At 37.4% G+C, this 20,682-nt stretch overlaps 2 protein-coding genes across 2 annotated transcripts in view; both read left to right on the top strand.

The window, feature by feature from the left end:
- LOC144194729 (AT-rich interactive domain-containing protein 3A-like) overlaps positions 1–17,356 on the top strand; it is a 68,844-nt gene extending 51,488 nt beyond the window's left edge. Inside the window, exons 5-9 of the mRNA XM_077713978.1 lie at positions 10,351–10,534; positions 12,887–13,146; positions 14,094–14,375; positions 14,462–14,554; positions 15,231–17,356. Of these exons, the coding sequence (XP_077570104.1) occupies positions 10,351–10,534; positions 12,887–13,146; positions 14,094–14,375; positions 14,462–14,554; positions 15,231–15,421 (1,010 nt within the window). The 3' untranslated portion in view covers positions 15,422–17,356. The remainder of the gene's footprint in view (positions 1–10,350; positions 10,535–12,886; positions 13,147–14,093; positions 14,376–14,461; positions 14,555–15,230) is intronic.
- A 1,821-nt stretch (positions 17,357–19,177) lies between these two features.
- Positions 19,178–20,682, top strand: part of kif13ba (kinesin family member 13Ba) — a 36,623-nt gene continuing 35,118 nt past the window's right edge. Inside the window, exon 1 of the mRNA XM_077712809.1 lies at positions 19,178–19,846. Coding sequence (XP_077568935.1) covers positions 19,777–19,846 — 70 coding nt within the window. The 5' untranslated portion in view covers positions 19,178–19,776. The remainder of the gene's footprint in view (positions 19,847–20,682) is intronic.

Below are 20,682 nucleotides of genomic sequence, written 5' to 3'. Positions count from 1 at the left end.
TAAAAGTCTTACATTTTCTCCAAAATAGACAGTGCGCCTTATAATCCAGTGCACCTTATATATGGAAAAACCAGAAAACCAAAAACGGAAAAAGCACCACTGTCGGATATTAAAAAAACACAAACGCCTGAACTGAAACGTTACTGTTAAATATGCAGATGCCATCTTAGTTTACAACATCTTCCATCATATAGCTCCTCCCCCACTGCAAGATTTTATACCAAAAAAATCCAAAACCTCAACAATGGCTGGCTCTAGAGGTGACTGTAAAGTAGTGAGTGAGTGCTTCATACCTGGAAGTCAATAGCAATTACCGTATCTTCACCACTATAAGGCGCACTTAAAAGTCTTACATTTTCTCCAAAATTGTCAGGGCGCCTTATAATCCAGTGCGCCTTATATATGGAAAAAACTGAAAACCAAAAACGAAAAACCACCACTGTCGGATATTAAAAAACACAAACGCCTGAACTGAAACAATACTGTTAAATATGCAGATGCCATCTTAATTTACAAAATCTTCCATCCTATAACTCCTCCCCCTAAAAAAAAATCCAAAGCATCAACAATGGCTGGCTCTAGAGGTGACTGTGTAGTGAGTGAGTGCTTCATACCTGGAAGTCAATAGCAATTACCGTATTTTCACCACTATAAGGCGCACTTAAAAGTCTGAAATTTTCTCCAAAATTGACAGTGCGCCTTATAATACAGCGTTACAATAATGCTTTGCATTTATACATTTTTTGTAATGGTTTAATAAGGGGAATTGCAATCGTTAATAAGGGGAGCAATCGGTGGAGGTTGACAGGTATGCTATCCCATAATATGGACTTAATCAGATGAGCGTCCCCTCCCTCACAGAGTGCGTCCCCCAACCCCCTCGTCAGCTGTGACTCGGGACGCTGGCTGACTTAGAATAGCAAGGCTTCTAAAGTGTAGCGTTACATCCGAGCTACCTTATGTGGAGGGGGCGCATCTGAGTGAGTACTTGATATGAATTGGTGGCTGAACTAAAAATAGAAAATTCCACACTCACTAGACTTTTTTACCTTTTATGTCGCTGAGCATACATTAAAAATAAAACAAATCTACCAGCATGCTGACAATAACCAACACCCCTTCCAACTTGTATAAATGAAACTGCCCGACTTAAAGTAAACTGTTCTAATATGGAGTCCAGACCCGCGTTAGTTTTTTTTTTTGTGTGTGTTAATGTCTGGATTATATCATTAAATTTGTCTTAAAATTTGGATGAATTCATAAGATTTGCTCTCCAATGGGTCACTTGGGCATCTTTTTTGTTAGTTTTTGTGGAATAATTTAGTAATTTGAGTTAGACTTTCCAGTTTAGAGGAATTTAATCGCTACTGTTATTGTTGTTGTGGGTGTTGTGGCCATTTTAGGTCAGTTTTTGTTGATTTTTGGGGCAATTTCTGCATGTTGTGGTGATTTTTATGTAGTTTTCTGGATATTTTGGATCATTTTTCTCTTGATTTTGTTATTTTTTGGTCACTTCTTGTAGTTTTGTTAAAGTGATGTTCAGTTTAAATTGAGCCTCATTTCTAATTGGAAATTAAGTTATAGAAAAAGTGTACCTAATAATAGATCTGGTCAATAAAATGATAACAATATTTAACGTGAAATAATTTTTGTCAGCGATAATATTAAAAAAATGATAAAAATGTGATCATTTTAAACTGTAATTACACCAAACAACCACCACCGAGAATGGGGGCGCTGTAGGGAAATTAACGCTAGTTCCAGACCAATGCTCAGGAGAAGAAATGACGAGGAAAGGTATTTTAGCACGTTCGCTAACACGGATGAACCCAAAATGGCTAACACAACCAAAATAAGCAATTAAGAGATGCGAACCAAGGAAATTTTCCTTTGCCGTTTTCTTTTCTTTTTTGTAACCTTCATGAAAATGTCCTAAAATTAATATTTTCCTTACCGGATATCAACATCTTCCCCATTTTATATAAATATCCTGTCAACATTGCAAAAAAATCTTACATTTTTGGTTCAAATGGATTAAATTCATCCCATTTTTTTAATGCTAATAGAATCAGACGATTAAAACAAGACAAGCTAATATCTTTTAATTATCATTATTGATTTATCTTAATGACTATGTCGTACCAACTCCAGAATAAATGCATTTTGCACATGGGATGTCGTAACATGGAGGGAAGAGGAAGACACTGTTGCTCTCAGACACTTCCAGCGGGTTGGGGGGTCTATTTGTATTGGCTGACACCTTCCTCAAAGCACTAATCCACTCTTTCCCTTACGACAAGGTAAAAAAGACCCCCCATGTCCCCCGGGTTTGATTCCGTTTATGTCATCAATGGGAATAACAAGAAGTTCCATTTTCTGACCTTTACAGTGTCGGATAGGACAAACGTTTGTTTCGTTCAATTATTAAAAGCACAAAAAAAATGTCCGTCATGTGGGACTGGCGTCGGGGGAGGGGCCACGGCACCCGTTTGATTTATTATGGAAGCCTTCTAATGTGGACAGCTGTTTCCTGCTTAAAAGAAAATAAAAATGGGTCAAAGGTCAAATTGGATGACCTTGTTTTCTTTTGCGGGGACATTTTCAGATGAAAGGCTTGCAATGGAGTCCATGTTTTTTTTAATGTAATTTTTATACAATTCTGACTAAACGGAAGGTTATACTTGAGGGATGTGCTTTTTTTATTCGCCGTGAAGGTTATTTTGGGGGTGAGTTCAATTTAGACACATGGAGCCCTTAATTATGCGATTGGAATATTGGAAATCTACAATTATTGGATTTTGGACCCAAAGTCCATAAATGCTGGGTTTTTGTTGTTCTGTTTTTTAAAATAGAATTTTGGTTTGCTTTTTAAATAGACATTTGGTTTGTTTTTTAAAAAAAGTTGTTTATTGTCAAAAGGCCAGTTATTCTTCATTCATTCATAGAATATTTATAATATTTTTTGTACTATTGATAGGTTCATAAATAACTATTTAAATTAACCCTGACATTCAAAATTTAATGATTTTTCCCCCTTAATTAGTTTTGATTAAATTAGCTTGAGAGCAGCATCTCAAACTTGCGGACTAATTATGGCCCTTAATAAAATCCATTTATTTTCTGAACCGCTTTATCCTCACTAGGATTGCCAAGGGGGTGCTGGAGCCTATCTCAGCTGACTTTGGGCTAGATGCAGGGAACACCCTGAATCGCTGGTCAGGCAATTGTATACAAACATACTACTATAATAACTAGTACTTACAAAAATGTGACTATAATAACTAGTACATACAAAAATACTACTATAATAACTAGTACATACAAAAATACTACTATAACAACGAGTACATCCAACAATACTACTATAATAACTAGTACATACAACAATACTACTATAATAACTAGTACATACCAAAATACTACTATAATTACTAGTACATACCAAAATACTACTATAATTACTAGTACATACCCAAATACTACTATGATAACTAGTACCTTCAAAAATACTACTATAATAACTAGTAACTACAAAAATACGACTATAATAACTAGTACATACCAAAATACTATTATAATAACCAATACATACACAAATACATACACAAATACTACTACAATAACTAGTACATACAAAAATACCAATAATAATATAACTAGTACATGCAAAAATACTACTAAAATAACTAGTACATACAAAAATGCTACCATAATAACTACTACATACCAATATACTACTATAATAACTACTACATACAAAAATTCTACTATAATAACTAGTACATAGAAAAATACTACCATAATAACTAGTACATACCAATATACTATTATAATAACCAATACATACACAAATACATACACAAATACTACTACAATAACTAGTACATACAAAAATACCAATAATAATATAACTAGTACATTCAAAAATACTACTATAATAACTAGTACATACAAATATACTACTATAATAACTACTACATACAAAAATTCTACTATAATGACTAGTACATACAAAAATTCTACTATAATAACTAGTACATACAAAAATTATACTATAATAACTCGTACATACAAAAATTATACTATAATAACTACTACATACAAAAATTATACTATAATAACTACTACATACAAAAAAATCGGGCCTGATTTCAAATTAGATTTTTTTTATTGTGGACATCCTTAATCTTCACATTTCTCATTTCCATCAACACCAGTGAATCTTTCCGGTCGCCCCCTATCATTACCAGTCTAGTCACTGGAAACCCACAGCCGTGTGGTAGAGGAAAGACTCAGGGAGTGGTCTACTGGTTGGAGGGGGGCGTTGTGGGGTTGCCGTTGGTTTGGGCCACGGCACTTCCCAGCAAAGTGACCCCTGACCCTGGCTGCCATTAATCACTAGGCTCCTGATGGCCACGTCCCTGGGGGGAAATCAGTCCGGGGCAAAGGATGATGGGAGGTGAAGCCTGCAGCCAATTACAGATGGGTCGGGAGCAGCTGAGTGGACAGATCGCTGCTTTATGGAGAGATGAAATAAGCACGGGCTCGCCATGGAAGCCTCGCGGGGGGGCTCCCGTTTTCTCTAAACGCCACGTCATCGCCACGTCGGCGTACCACCGGCGCAACGCTTGTAAAAGCAGCAGTCGCAACAATTGCGAGGGCTCAAACGTCCACGTGTGATGAAAGCGCGTTGGATTCCGCTGTGATCAAAAGAGGTGTTTGGGATCGGTCCAATTAGGCTCGTTAGAGTTAAACGGTGCAGATGTTGCGCGCCATAGTTGATTCTCGATGCTTTGGACACAGCTGTTGCAAATGGGATTTTTTTTGTTGTTGTTGTTTTTACAGAATTATTAAAGGTGTACTTGCATATCGGGGTCACGACGTGAAATGTGAATCCACGTGTTGACAAATTATGGCTGGTTTTTATTTCAAAAACAGCTCTAGTCAAGTTTGTAGTTGACATAAAATGGAAAACCACTACAGTAAACAGAAGCTTAGCATTGATGCAGCCACAAAAAATGGAACTACATTATTTACTTACATATAAGCCTCCCTGTGTATAAGCTGCCCCGAATCACAATTTTACTTTCATATTTATGGTTTTAATAGGGATTAAAAATGTATGGTTTTAATAGGGAGTACAAAGGTATGGTTTTGATAGGGAGTACAAATGTATGGTTTTAATAGGGAGTACAAATGTATTGTTTTAATAGGGAGAAACTATCTGCTACATGCTAGCACTAGTACATGCTAGCCTTGAATTTGGCTAATGACTCATTAGCCTGTGAAACGGCTACATTTGTTTAATGATATGACAGTCTAACACACTTGATTTTAAATGTTTTAAAAGCACATCTGTCTTTGCTAATGAGAAACTGACTGCTACATGCTAGCGCTAGTACACGGTAGTCCTGAATTTGGCTAACGGCTAGCTCGCCTGTCAAACAACAACATGTGTTTAATGGTATTACAACGAGACACTATGATCCTGTTTTGAAATAAAATCTGTCTTTGCAAATGAGAAACTGAATGCTACATGCTAGCACATGCTAGTCTTAAACTTGGCTAACGAATAATTTGTCTCTCAAACAGCTACATGCGTTTAATAGTATGACAATGACCTTGTTTTGAAATTATAATTGAATGTATTTTTGAATGAGAAACTGACTGCTACATGCTAGCGCTAGTACACGCTAGCCCTGAATTTGGCTAACGGCTACCTCGCCTGTCAAACAGCAACATGGTCAGACTGCGCAACACCATGACAATGTTTTGAAATCGCATTTGTATCTGTGAATGAGATTGACTGCTACTTGCTATCGCTAGTTAGCTTCAGTCCTGAATTTGGCTAACGACTCATTCACCTCTCAAACAGCTAAATGCATTTAATGGTAGGAAAACGCGACGCCATGATCCTTGTTTTAAAATCTCATTTGTCTTTGTCCGCTTGAAGTGCGGCACTCGCCGTTCAGAGGCACTGTCTCTTGTGTCATTTGTTGTGAGCTCATTGTTGCGGCATGAAAACATAGCTTCCTGCTGACCTGCACTTTAATTCACACATCAATAACCCCTGGCTGATCTCTGACCTCGCCGCTGCTACTAATTGTTTGATGCAGGCTTGATGCCGCATCAAATAAGTGACTAGCAAGCACGGGCTACTCTTTTGATGCGCGTTCTGGAAACGTTGCTAAAAAAAACAAACACAAGCATTTAGGTTGGTTTTGTTTTGTTGTGCTTAGCGGGGATATGTTTGTATTTTTAGCCCAGTTCGGTCTTCTATGGCGGTTAGGGTTCTTATAATGTTAGTAAAGAGGGGGTTTACATAACTAGTTAGCAGTTAGCAGCTAGCTTCCATTGACGATCAATCATGTGGCTGTTTTTATATATATTTTTTGTCAATTTCAACCAGTTTTTCACTTATTGATTCTTATTTTCAAATGTAAAACAGTCTCAAAATGACTTTTTCCCACATATAAGTGTTAGAAAAGATGCTAAAAATAGCAACATAGCTGTTTTCGGCCATATTGTCTGTCATGTGACTGCCTGGTTGTTGTTTTGCCTGGTGTTAACTAGCTTTTCAGATTAGACCAATGTTTTCCCAGCGCGACATTTATCTTCACCTTTAGCGAGACAAGCGGTATCAACAGTTCAGGATTCCGCCCTTACATATTATTGCCTGTAGTACATTGCTATTCTCTTTAGTTTACATCCGCTATGACCTGCTAGCCGTAGTCCATTGTTGAAGATGAAGATGAGGAAACGGCAATGCCAAAAATATGTTTTATTGCCATCCTCACCTTGTGTGAAATTGATGTGAACTAGCTTGTAAACATGGTCCGGTTCTTGTATTTTTTGTTCTTTTTACAACGTATACATTATTTTACCATACAGTGGTACCTCGGGATATGAGCTTAATTCGCTCGTATGTCGATTTAGTTGTAACTGAAATGAACGTTTCCCATAGAAATGAACTAAAAAAACGAATTAATTGGTTCCAACAATCGGAAAAAAACACCAAAACAGGATATTGGATTGGAAAAATGTTTTTATTTGTTCTAATTTGCCATCTATTAACAAAGTAACAAGTAACTATGGGTTTACTAGTACTAAAATGTGTTTAATTGTACTAAAATTAGACAGATTTTGCGGAGGGGAGACTTTTTGCATGGCAACGCGCTCGTAACATAACAAACAAATTTATATGAACGTGAATCACGATATGTTAATGGGCGAATTGGTGACTAATCGGTTATTAAAGGAATTTACAACCATTTTGATCTTTTGAAGACATTTATTAATCTTTAGAATTGTCCAAAATATTTACTTATTTATTTATTTTCTTTCATAAGTTCAACATTTTTGATATCTTTCCTATTTAACTCAAATTAACTGAGCAACTAATGTATTTTTAACAAAACAACACATTTTATCATTATTTTGAAAATAATTTAGGGAAGAAATGTATCCATAAAATCCAGACAATTCGCTACTTCGGCCCAAAAAAATAATCTGGCCGGGCCATTTACGGCCCCCGACCCTCGACTTTGACACCTATTGTTCCTTCTATTCACTGGAAAGTGCGTCAAGTTGTCTTAAACGGCTTAACTGCAAATTCCCAGCGGGTTGACAAAGTTTAATGGTAAATAATCCCAGTAATTGGCATACAAAGAGTTTTATTTTCCTAAGTCTGAATGGGAGGTGACCGTTGGTTTGCCCTCGGCCTTTTGCACTCGGTGCACGTGGCCTAGACATGTTGCTAAAATGAATCAGGGCTAATCTGGAAGGCCTGATCGCCGCTATTTTCCAAAGTCATTAATGAGTCCAATTCCAGTTTAAGGGGCTGAAGGATTGACAGGAATTAAGTAGGCCAGGCAAGTCTGCCATTGCTGTTGCCTTGCGTACAAATGTGTGTGTGCTTCGTTTGTGTGGATTTACTGCCGCAATCCTCTAAATAGGCTTCATTATACTGTGCTATGCTACAGGTCCCACCCATTTCTGTCTGCGGATTAGCGAGCGGCTAGCCTAACTCTGTTTTATTTTGAAATTGTGTGAAATAACAATTTTTTATAGGTAAAAAAAACTAAATTGGGTATGAGGGATGTTGCGAAAAATGTTTGCGGGCAGTTTTTACTTGTTTATACTGAAGCAGTTCAATGGGCCCAACTCCATCTTTTATTTTGAAATTGTTTGAAATAAGTTTTTTTTAAGTTCGGTTTTAATATGCGACAGGTCAAAAAAAACTAAATTGGGATGTGGAGAAAAATGTTGGCAGACAGTTTTTACTAGTTTAAACTGAAGCAGTTCGATGGATAAGTGGTTAGCGCATTGGCATCGCAGTTTTGGGGTCGAGGGTTCGAACTCAGATTGGTTCTAATTGTGTTGAAAGCCCTAAATTGAAAAGAAAGTGACCTGAAAATGCCAAAAAATACATAGGGAAGATTCAAAATGTGTAGGTTATGACTCAGGGATAACCTGATTTTGGCCTTGCAGTTCTGGGGTCGAGGGTTCGAACTCAGGTTGGTTCTAATTGTGTGGAAATCCCCAAATTGAAAAGAAAGTGACCTGAAAATGCCGGAAAACAGGGAAGGATACAAAATGTGTAGGTTATGACCTAAGAATAACCCAAATTATACAGGAAGTGAGGCAAAATTAACAGGAAGTTACCCATAAGTACCCTAAAAAATGAACATGGAAGTGAAGAAATGAATGAATATCTCCACTTTTCTGGTAGTGTCCTCACATTTTTTGAGTATTTCTCATGTTTTAACAGTTTAAATTCATTTATTGGATTTTTTATGATTAATTTTAAAAATCAAACCCTCTCATTACAATTTTTTTAAGCCATTTGTACAAAATGGAAACTTACTAGACCAATTTTAATATTTAATTGTCGGCTTTACACGACCGTGATGGGACGTTTGGTGGCGAGCATTAGCAAAGATGCAAAACAATTAGCGGCAAGTTATAATACGTGGATTGACAACACCTAAGCTGGTTTCTCACCACACGCTTCTTGCAAGCTTGAGTGCAGATAAGCTGTTGACAAGATTAATGCATCTGTATCAAAAGTCTCGAGCCGCTTGGCTTTGTGCTCTTTGCGAATCCCTTTTTCCAGGTCAAGCCAGATTGCCTTAACTGGGCTAATGTGTGTTTTTGCAGACAAATTTAAGAGGCGGGGCTCCAACGCCGTCTCGGATTACAGCACTAATAAACAAAAAAAACTTTGTTTACATATTCCATTGATTCCTCTACATACAAAATGTTTCAGGTTACAAATGAATTTCAAAATACACAAACATTTTATTTTGAAATTGTTGCGGTAGTGTTGCGTTCTGCTTGACATTCTCATTACCCTTTTCTGGGCTCTCATTGGCTGTCTCCTAGCAACAACATTTTTTTTGAGTGTGGTTAAAAGAACTTTATTTAAAATGATGTATTATCCATCCATGACTGTTATTGCTAGTTGTGTTTAATCCTAAATTGTTTTGAATTCACAATTTGAAGTTTTTTTATGTTTTTGTGTGCTAACGTTAGCTTCCTCCCTATATGGCGAATAGAAAATGCTTCTTCATTTTAATACATTAAAAAATATATTTTTTAATCATTTCTCTTATTTTTTGTGTTTCTCAGATAATTCATACAAAATTGTGACATTTTGATCAATATTAAAAGATTTATTTAGATATCGTGGCTTCACTACATCACAGTTATTTTTTTTTCTGGAGGATTTTTAATTTTTTTTAAATTATTTTTTGGAGTAAATTCCTAAAATTTGAAAATCCACATTAAAACTCGCAATTGGAGGCCATTCCCCTTTTTCCTCTGCTTGCTACTAAAACTAACCAATATTTTTTTTATAAATTCATTAATTTTTAAATAATCAAAAGCAGAAAAAACAATCACTATGTCGTGAAGTAGCAATAATTGAGGGATTACTGTACATATATATTACTGCTGTCCAAAAAAAAAAAGTTCATAAAAATGTAAAAATCCATGCTGAAATTACTACTACGACTCAGCACTAAAGTAAAAAAAGAAAAAAGAAATACAATTTTAAACAATTAAAAGCACAGAACAAAAATCGCAAAGTAGTGAATGAGTGAAATTGCGAAAATCAAGGAATTACTGTACATATTACTGCTGTCAAAAAAATAAGTTAATAAGAATGTGAAAATACACTCTGAAACTACTACTACGACTCAGCAGTAAAGTATTTTTTTTTTTTTTATAGGGTTGACCCTACTTTGCGTTTTTTTGTTTATCGCGACCTTGTCTGGTCTACATTAACCGCAATAACCGAGGGATTACTGTACTTTTGTATCATAATTCCGTTTTTTTCCCCTCTGCCAGGCACGCCGGTCAACCGTATTCCCATCATGGCCAAACAAGTGCTAGACCTGTACATGCTCTACAAGCTGGTGACGGAGAAGGGGGGCCTGGTGGAGGTCATCAACAAGAAAATATGGAGGGAGATCACCAAGGGGCTCAACTTGCCCACCTCCATCACCAGTGCCGCCTTCACCCTTCGCACACAGTAAGATACATGTTCAATTTTATAATGTATGAATTTATTTTCTGTAGAATGATTTGCATATGTCATAGGACACATGACCCCTATGCCCCGAGGGGCCCAGTTTAGCCACTAGCGTGTGTTTGTGTGAATCCTCGCCTACGTGTTTATACACATCACGTCATTTGTCTCCTGTTTCGACTCGGTTTTCCCAACTCCATTCCAATCCCTTGCGTCCATTTGCTCTGTTGCTATTGGAGTATCCATGTCATCCAATGGAATTTGAGTTGGGGGGCAGAAAAAAAATCATTTAAATATTTTTAGAATAGATTAGATTATTTTAGATAACTTTATTCATGTATTTGGGAAATTTCATTGTCACAGTAGCAAGAGGGTGAGAATACAGTCACAGTAAAAGACATTTTCAACGTAAATAAATAGGTATTAAATAAGTTAATAAAAAAATAATAAAGAAAATATAAATAAATACATAAAGAATAAATAATATAAATTAATACATATAAAATAATAAATAAATAATATAAATTAATACATATAAAATAATAAATAAATAATAAAAATAAATATGTATAAAATAAATAATATAAATAAATAAATAAAAATATATAGAAATAAACAAATAAAACACATACATACATTAATAAATAAATATATAAATGAAAAATGAAAATGAAAAAAAAAAATATATATAAAAATACATTAATAATTACATTTATAGATAAAAAAGTGTGTTGCTAAAAAATATACATACAAATATACATGTATACATACGGTAGTCTTAACATTCAGCCATTTAAAAAGATAGAAAATAGAATAAAATAGAAAAAACGTGTTAAAAAATCTAATTGGTCATCCAATGCGATAAATTCAGTAATGCTGGTTGTTATTTTATTTTTTATTTTTTTTAACCTTTTTGCCATTATTTCCTTCTGCACAATTTTCCTTTGTGTAATTCCACACAATTAAATATATATAGATATATTTTTTTGCAATATCCTTATACCGTTGATTTGTTGTATTGCTTGAAATCGTGAACTCATTCACTCACCGCTAACAGTCAAAGACGTCAAATGCATTTAAATGGGAAAGAAGTGATCAGTTCCGTGACCGTATGGTGACAAAGACGGCGACTTGGACTGTCACGCCACACTGTCCACTAATAAGGACGCCAAAATGAAGACTCATGTATTTTTAATGCGCTCCGTCCACAGAGTCCATCTAATGGACGGACGGACGGCGTTGCTCTTAACTCCTTATTGATTGGCCACGATGCAGTCAGCATACCTGATTATAATAAAGCTGTTCATTTGAACCTGTGTTCTCATGGCAAAAAAACAAAGAATACAGTGGTACCTCAAGATATGAACTTAATTTGTTCCTGGGACTGAGCTCGTATGTCGATTTTTACTCGTAAGTCAAATGAACGTTTCCCATAGAAATAAACTAAAAACAAAGTAATTCGTTCCAACCCTCTGAAAAAAACACCCAAAACAGGATATTGCATTGGACAAACATTTTCATTTGTTCTAATTCGTCAACTATGAACAAAGTAACAAGTAACTAGTGGTTTAATAGTACTAAAATGTGTTTAATAGTACAAAAATGTGTTTAATAGTACTAAAATGTGTTTAATAGTACTAAAATGTGTTTAATAGTACTAAAATGTGTTTCATAGTACTAAAATGTGTTTCATAGTACTAAAATGTGTTTCATAGTACTAAAATGTGTTTAATAGTTCTAAAATCTGCCTTTTTTTGCACGGCAACACGCTCGTAACATAACAAACAAATTTAAAAGACTTGGATTATGATGCAGACACTCAAAAATAAGTTTGAATCTAACCTTTCACTAAACTTAATTCTAATTTTGTTGTAAATTTTGATACCTTTCTTCTCCCGGGATGGCTCTATTAGCCCCGCCTCCACCCTGACTTTCAGATGCAACTATCGAGTGTTGTTTTTTTTGTCTTCCCTTCAAAATATTCTGAAAACGATGCACACAAATGTCCTCACAATAGGATAACGAACATCCACTTGCCAACAAAAAGTAGTATATACTCCTCTCATATTAGCGAACAAGCTCCGCCATTCGCACTGACTAACGGCAAAAAACCCACTAAAAAAATCCAATGCTCCGCCCAGTGCTCGTAGAGACATTACACAAGGGAATCGCGACCAGAAAGACAGCGGCCATGATGTTCTTATGAGCAACCTCTGGCGTCCGATGTATACTCATATCTCAAAACTTGTCTTGTATCTCAAGATAAATATCCGCTCAAAATTTTACTCGTATCTCAAATTCCTCGTATGTCGAAGTACCACTGTACTACGGTATAATTTGTGTCTGAACCCTCAGGTACATGAAGTATTTGTACCCATACGAGTGTGAGCGCAAGGGTTTAAGCTCCCCCGGCGAGCTCCAGGCGGCCATCGACAGCAACCGGCGTGAGGGTCGGCGCCCAAGCTACAGTAGTAGCCTCTTCCGCTTCTCGCCATCGCCTAGCGCCGCCCCACACATCCTCTCGCCTCCCAAGATGCACCTGTCCGCCATCGGACCCGGAACCTCCGGTGCCCTCAACGGCTTGCAGGGCTCGCCGGGCTCCATTTTGAAGAAAGGTAATCGAGTTTGGCTCCACCTATATCAGAAAAGTTGTAATTGGACGTAAGATAAGTACCAAAATGAATATTTTTCTCTAAAAAAGGCGTTCGTGCATGTCCATACTTGGTCGTTTAGGTGGAGCGAGGCTTGCTGGGAGGATGGGCTGTGACTGGGTTTTTGCGTGGGGAAATAACGCCCCCTGTTGCCCGTTTGAGAGAACTTCAACTTATCCAGGGACGGAAAGAAAGATTGAATTGTTGAATTTACCAATACCGAAACCACATTTTATTGGTGAATATATTCAAAATATTTTTGTTTCGATTGAATGTGTTACAATTATCATTGTTAGGTTCGACTATATTTTACAACACTTGTGCTATTATGTACTAATTTCTCTAAAATTTGGGATTTAAAATGGATTTTTAGGTCAAAATGTTACTTTTAAAAAATGTCGGATCACTTTAGTATCAAGTTTTAGCCTAGCAATCCTAGTTAGCTTATATTTATACCAAATTAGTACATTAGCTTAGCTGCTCTGCTAAATACTTATGCTAGCAACAGATACAAGTTAGCTAGCTTACTTGATCAAGTTTTCCAATCTAAAACAAAGCTAGCTAACATTTTTTAGCACTCATTTGAAGGTCTTTTAAAAATATAAGAAAAAATAAATAATAATACTAATAAAATATGTTGTTACTAGAGAAAGTTTTTTTTTTTCATTTTCAAAAATTATGCAAAATAAGCGGAAAATGTATTTGAAAAAAAAAATCATGATCATGATTGTTAATCACCCAAAAAATGAGGTTGATTTGGGTGAACCTCTGGCCCCAAGTCAGCGGGGATAGTCTCTAGCACCCCCCGCGACCCCAGCTAGTTCAGAAAATGAGATAAAAAAAAAATCCCTGTACATTTTGCATTCTAGTTTAGAGTATCGTGTCCACTTATGCTCATCTTCCCATTCCAGATGACCTGACCCCCTCCATCATGGCGGCCCGGCCCTCCGTGGCCCTAGCCCTGGGGCAACAGCAGGTGGCGGGCCTGGCGCGCGCCGCCACGCTGGAGCAGCTCCGGGAGAAGCTGGAGACCACGGGGGGCCTGGTGGGAGAGGGTCCCGAGAGGAAAATGGCCCGATTGGCCGAGGAACAGCAACGTCTGATGCAGCAGGCCTTTCAGCACAACCTGCTGGCCATGGCCTCGCAGATGCCCATGAACTTGCGCCTCGGGACCCCCGCCGTCACCCAGAGAGGTACCCCAACTCGCTATGATCATTTCCGGGCGTTATAATGACAGACAAGGGGGAAAATGTAACTTTTTGTTGTTGTTTCCATGTAGATGAAAAGCAGCAGGACATGTCTCTTAGCATCTCCACCAATGGGAGTGCTAGCATTACTGTCTCTGTGGAGGTCAATGGAACAATGTACTCAGGTGGGCCTTACTGTTTTTTATGCATGTTGAGATGGAGTTTGACATATAGATAGGACATATTAACATACCTGTCAATTTATACATTTTGATAAGATTTGTGATTATTTCAAAATGTCTCCGCCGCATAACTTAGAACAGGATTTTTGGCAAAAAAGCCAGCAGCATTTTGCTAAAAATGCAGGAAAATCAACAATAACAGTACTGTGAAAAACTGAAAATTCCCTTATATTTTTAATACCTATCTAGTTGAAACATACTTAATAATATATTAAATCCGGGATGGATTAGCTACAAAAATCCAACTTTTTAAACTGTGTGAGTCAAAATATCCTCTCTCACGTCAGAAACAACATAAAAAACTCCATTCTACCAAATTATTATTTAAATATAATTACTTTTTAATAACCTCTGATAAATTGGAGTGTATTTTAAGAAAGAATAAAACAAGAGAAACATACACCGAAGTAAAAAGCCACATTATATACAAAATATGATAAGAAGCAAAGAGCCGCATGTGGCTCGAGAGCCAAAATTTCATCATAAATTGATCGGACGCCCTTGAAACCAAGACTTTGTTACATGAAAAAATATCAATAACATTTTTATGTGACAAGAATTTCTGAAATTCTTGATGGAAAACCGCAAATGAGTTTAAAGGGTGTCATTTTGTCGACAGGAACACTCTTTGCCCAGAAGGCCGGGGGTCTGCTGGGTCCCCCGTTGTCGGCTTCGGCCTCCGCCTCAACCAGCGCCGGCTTCGGCTTCTCGGCCGCCCCGAGACAGACCCTTAGCCCCGCCTCCTCCTCCTCTCCACCTTCCTCCAAGGCTCCCAGTTCGGCCGAGCCGGCCCCCAATGGGTCACCCTAGACCGGTTGGAACCCCTTCCTCCTAGGCCCGCCCCCCCTACCCCCCCAAACCCGACCCGGCATGAAATTCTGTACCCGTGAGAAAAAGATTTCAGACTGTTGCACAACAAATACCTCATGAAGCCTGTCCACCTCTTGGCTGTCCAATCTTGAACACATAAAAAAAAGCCCGTAGCTACTATGCATTTTCCACACTCTCATGCTAGAAACAATCAGCCAAAAAAAAAAGAAAAAAATGAAAGAAAAACCCACTGACAGGTGACGTCATAACTGAACTTGAATTTTATTATTTTTAATTTTTTTTTGTGTGTGTTGCCATTTTGTCGTCTTATTTTTTTGGGGGGATTTTTTGTGTTTTTTAGAATGATTTTTTTGCGTTTTCGCTCTTCTTACATACCTCAAATCACGCAACCTGCAGTGGTGTCTTTTTACCTCAGGAGCTCGACTATATTTAACCTAGATTATTTTTCTCTATCTTTTTGAGTCGGGTGTTTTTTTTTTTTGTGTGTGTTTTTTGTTGTTTTTTTTTGTCTTGCCCCGCCCCTAAACCGGACGATTGGACGCCGTAGATCGGCACGGGTGATTTCAAAGATAGGAAATAACTCTTCTCTCGTCCGAGGGGGGGTCGGGGACGACTTGCGTCAAAAATATTGGGACGAAAAAGCATATGGGCTCCCCTCCCCCCCGTCCTTCTCTCAGGAAACGGGGGAAACTAAATCAAACATGGCCCCCCTGAACCCCAATGGAAGAACTTGAACAAAAAAAATACCTCATAAGACTCTCCTCGGAGAGCCACAATATGTATACCTCAAAGGGCGGCCATGATGGAAGAAGCCACCCCAAAGAAGTGCTGTTTTTTACAACTAATTCACCCCTCAAACCTTTTTTTTCATGATTAGGAATGTTTTTAAGGGGCTTTCTCAGGTGGGATGAAATGCATTGACACTCGACGCACGCATACAATCAATCACAGGACGCCAACTGGCTTTTAGCCGCGGTTTCTTATTGCACAGCTAGATACCAAAAAAAAAAATTAATAAATAAGAGCGGTCGCCATGAGTTCACAGTCAATCCAGGCTGGATTTTTAGCAAGATAAAAGTGTTAGTCGCATTTATTCATTCAGTAAGTGAAGGCGGAGAAAAATTGGGTGAGCTAGCTTTTGTTGACAAGCTAGCTAACGTAAAGAAAGTTGGACTTTGGCACTGTTGGCTTTGTATTAGCGTTAGCTTTCGTCTAAAATGGCTCAAGGATGTATATTCAATCACAGTTAAGCTCTTGATGATGATAGGCGTCCAATCTAGTTGAGAAGGGAGAGGCTAGCAGCGACCATTCGCATTTGTAGTAAATCATTTCGGCCTGGAAATGATGTAATTTGGGTACATTTTAGCTATGGGCAGACGGCTAGCTTGCGGACAATCCTACAAAACTTTGACATTATTGGTTTTGAGCTAGCTTGTATTACAGTTTGCTAACAAGCTATAGCTAATTGTATTGCTAAGCATCAAAAAGACAGTAATTAAGGAAACTAAATGTTTACATTTCCCACATTGCTTACAATTCAACAAAACAATGCTAACGAGTCTTGCCCTCCATCTTGAATTGAGCTACAGTGCAATTAGCGTGTAGCTTGCTAACAATCCTACAAAACCTCATGTTTGGTTTTGAGCTAGCGTGTAGCTTGCTAGCTTGCTGACAATCCTCCAAAACCTTCACATGTTTGGTTTTGAGCTAGCATGTATTGCCCTCCATCTTGAATTAAGCTAAAATACAATTAGCGTGTAGCTTGCTGATAATCCCATAAAACCTCATGTTTGGTTTTGAGCTAGCATGTAGCTTGCTAGCTGGCTGACAATCCTAAAAACTTTCGTTTGGTTTTGAGCTAGCATGTATTACAGTTTGCTAACAAGCTACATGCTAATTATATTGACAAGCATCAAAAAGACTCTCTCCCATATTGCTGACAATCTAACAAAACGTCACTAGCTAGCCTCCATCTTGAATTTAAGCTACAACAACCGCCACTTGCTAATGGATAAATGTGCGCATGCGTGGGTCACGCTATTTTACTCTTGTCATACAATATCAGTATCAATATCTGGAGATTAATTTTCTAGATTTTCAAGATGGCGACCGTCAGTTTTTGGGGGAACAAAACAGTTCTTGAAAAATGCCGTTTTCACATCAAAATACCTCAAATGCGAATAGCGCTAACACAAATAAATTGTGCGTACGCTCGGACGAACGCTTTTTAAGACTGATTTTTTTTTTGTTTTAGTTTTTTTTTTTGCTGTTGCATTTTGGGATTTTTATGTTTTTGTCGTCAGTAACTGCAGTTGAGCTTGTGGCTCGGGAAGCTGTCAAGTTCTGCGCACAATTTTAAAAAAATGGGGGAGTTAATTGAGCTTTAAGATTGTGTAAGAATTAATCTGATCTTTGTTTAAATAAGATAAAATACAAAAGTAGAAAAAAAATGAAATGGAGAAAAAAAGCAGGCACATTATGCAAAAAAAATGTTTATCAGATACCTCATTTATCGATTTTCTTTGATGTTGTCTTTGGCTTGTACAATGCTCCGTATATTCATTCAACTGTGGGGGTTGTGCATATTTTTGTACTGTTATTATTACACGGACATGATGATATGACTTCTATATAAATATATATTATAGGGTTTTTTTTCTCTTTGATTAAACAACTACAAGGAAAAGAAGAACGTGGACAAAAATGGAGGTGAATGCTTGTTAAAACGTTTGTTTTTTTGTGCTGATTGTATTTAAGAGGAGCACTTTTTGGCAAAGTGGTTTTCACACATTCACTTTTGTTCATATGATTAGTAATATAAAGACGTGGTTCTCAGGGCTTTAAACTTGTATGTCATGATAAAGTTTTACTTTATATCTTACTTGCTGTCTTGTCTCCATTTTATTATTTCAGATGATGAGCACCAGCACCATTTTTAAGAAGTAATCGTGCCATAATTGTGTGTTTATGGACATGATACAATGTATGCTGTGATTTCTCGTTTAATCCATCAGGATAAACTCCTAATTTACACGGATTTGCTCCCATTTTTTTCCTGAATTTAGATGCAGGTCTACAAGTGACCAGCAGGTGGCAGCTAAGATCGTTCTGTTGTGTTTTGCATTTCCTGTTCCATCACTCGACATTGTTTTTATATACAGTATGTAAGTAATCCGACATTTATATATTTTTTTAATTTTATTGTATTTATTTATTTATTTATTTATTTTAATAGTATTAACTTTGCAGTTCGACCGATGGTCTCAATGCCACTACTTTTAAAATCACGTCACGAAGTTGTTCCCAAACTTTTTAGGTTGATCAGTGTTGTGTAACAATATCAACTTGGACTAGTGTTTAAAGTTAAATGCACATATATTGGGTTAATCTATAATACTTTTCTATAGATGTGTTTTAACCAGCACTAAAAAAATGTTATACTAATGTTTGTTGTATTAAATATCAACGCCATAAACGCACTCTCGCAGACATATTGGTAAAGGCGAAGTACGTAGTATGCGGCGGCCATTTTGGTAGGGGCTTTACACCAGTTCACTTGTTGTTTAAGTAGCAAAAAAATACACTAATACTTGCAATTTTAGGTTGTTGACATGAACAAGAATGTTAACACAAAAATAGAATGCGCTGAATTCTTAACCCCATTTTCATTTGCCGTAGTCTCCCCGATGACTTTATTTTGACAGGCCTCTTTGTTGTGAAATCTTTAGGGCCCATTTCCGGAAGCTTAGATGCTGACACCAACGTGTAACTTGATGCGAGGAACGGCGGAGGAAGAGGAGGGCATGCGCGTTTGGGAATGCCGTAATGTAACCCCATCACCGGGCGGGCGGTGCTTTTTTCCGCTTCTTGCCTCGCTGCTCCCCGTGTTTTTTGACGAGGCCAACTAACGGAATGATTCATCGGCGAGCCGTTATCTGCAAAGCAACTTTGGTTTGGACGCGTTATCGAGGAAGTGTACGACAATGACCGTCTTCCAGGCTGGTTTTTAATTAGCATGTTTTTTGGCTGTCAAATTAGCTCCTGGTGTGCTAAACGCGACCAAATAGCTGCCAATTTCCTCATTTTCTTCCTGAAGTCGCCCATTTTTAACCCGTTTGGATTTAATATGAGTGAAAAACGGTTTTAAACAGGCGGTAGAAAGCGTTTTTTTTACCCCCCTGCACACACCCGTGGTCATGCCGGGTGTGTGGAGTGGAAGAGCGGGGGGAAGCTAGCTGGCTTCTGGCGGAACAGCCAGTGGGGGGCTTCGGGATTTTTTTGGATGATCGTGACGACAAGGACGAAGCTGATCAAATCGGCTAAAAACAGTCAACATGGGGGACCCCAGACTCGACGACACGAACGTCAAGGTAGCGGTTCGTGTTCGGCCCATGAACCGAAGAGGTGAGTCACATTTTCTTTTGGAGGACACGCTGTCAGGGGAGTGGGGGGTCGATTCCCTATTTGACCACAACGTGTCATGGCTTTCGTCCGATGGTGGACATTGACGGTGATAGATGTCTAAAATTTTCAATCTATTTTGAATGGGAGAGGCTGGTGTGGTTTGGACGTCTATACACGTCGATGGGGAGGGTTAGTGGTTTAAAAACAAAGTAAAATATTATCTTAAGGAGTAGAAATAGGGATTGATTAGCAATGTGCTAATTGTCAAATTGAGTAAGTCAATATGTACGTTGCTAGCTTAGCTGAAAAAAAGTTATTGTTTGTAAATAATTTGCTAGCAATGTAGGACAGCATAATGGTGTGTTTGTTTGTTTGTTACTGACCAAAAAATGAATGATATTGTGGCAAAAAAAGTAGTTGATTAGTAGAAAAATAGTTTTTTTTTTTTCATTCATTTTCCAAACTGCTTATCCTCACAAGGGTTGTAGGGATGTTGGAGCCAACCCCAGCCACCTATGGACTTTCATACTCATTCTAGAGATAATTTAGAGCACAGGTGTCAAAGTGGCGGCCCGGGGGCCAAATCTGGCCCGCCGCATCGTTTTGTGTGGTCCGGGAAAGTAAATCATGAGTGACTTTCTTTTTTAGGATCAAATTATAATGAAGAGTATAGATGTATATTAAATTTCCTGATTTTCCCCTTTTAAATCAATAATTGTCATTTTTTAAATCATTTGTTTGTGTTTTTAGTTCAAAAATCATTTTGCAAAATCTAAAAATATATTAAAAAATAGCTAAAATAATGAATTGTTTTAGATCTATAAAAAATGAATATT

The sequence above is a fragment of the Stigmatopora nigra genome, chromosome 3 (assembly GCF_051989575.1).
Source record: "Stigmatopora nigra isolate UIUO_SnigA chromosome 3, RoL_Snig_1.1, whole genome shotgun sequence".
NCBI lineage: Eukaryota > Metazoa > Chordata > Actinopteri > Syngnathiformes > Syngnathidae > Stigmatopora > Stigmatopora nigra.
This window is presented reverse-complemented; position numbering and strand designations above follow the sequence as displayed.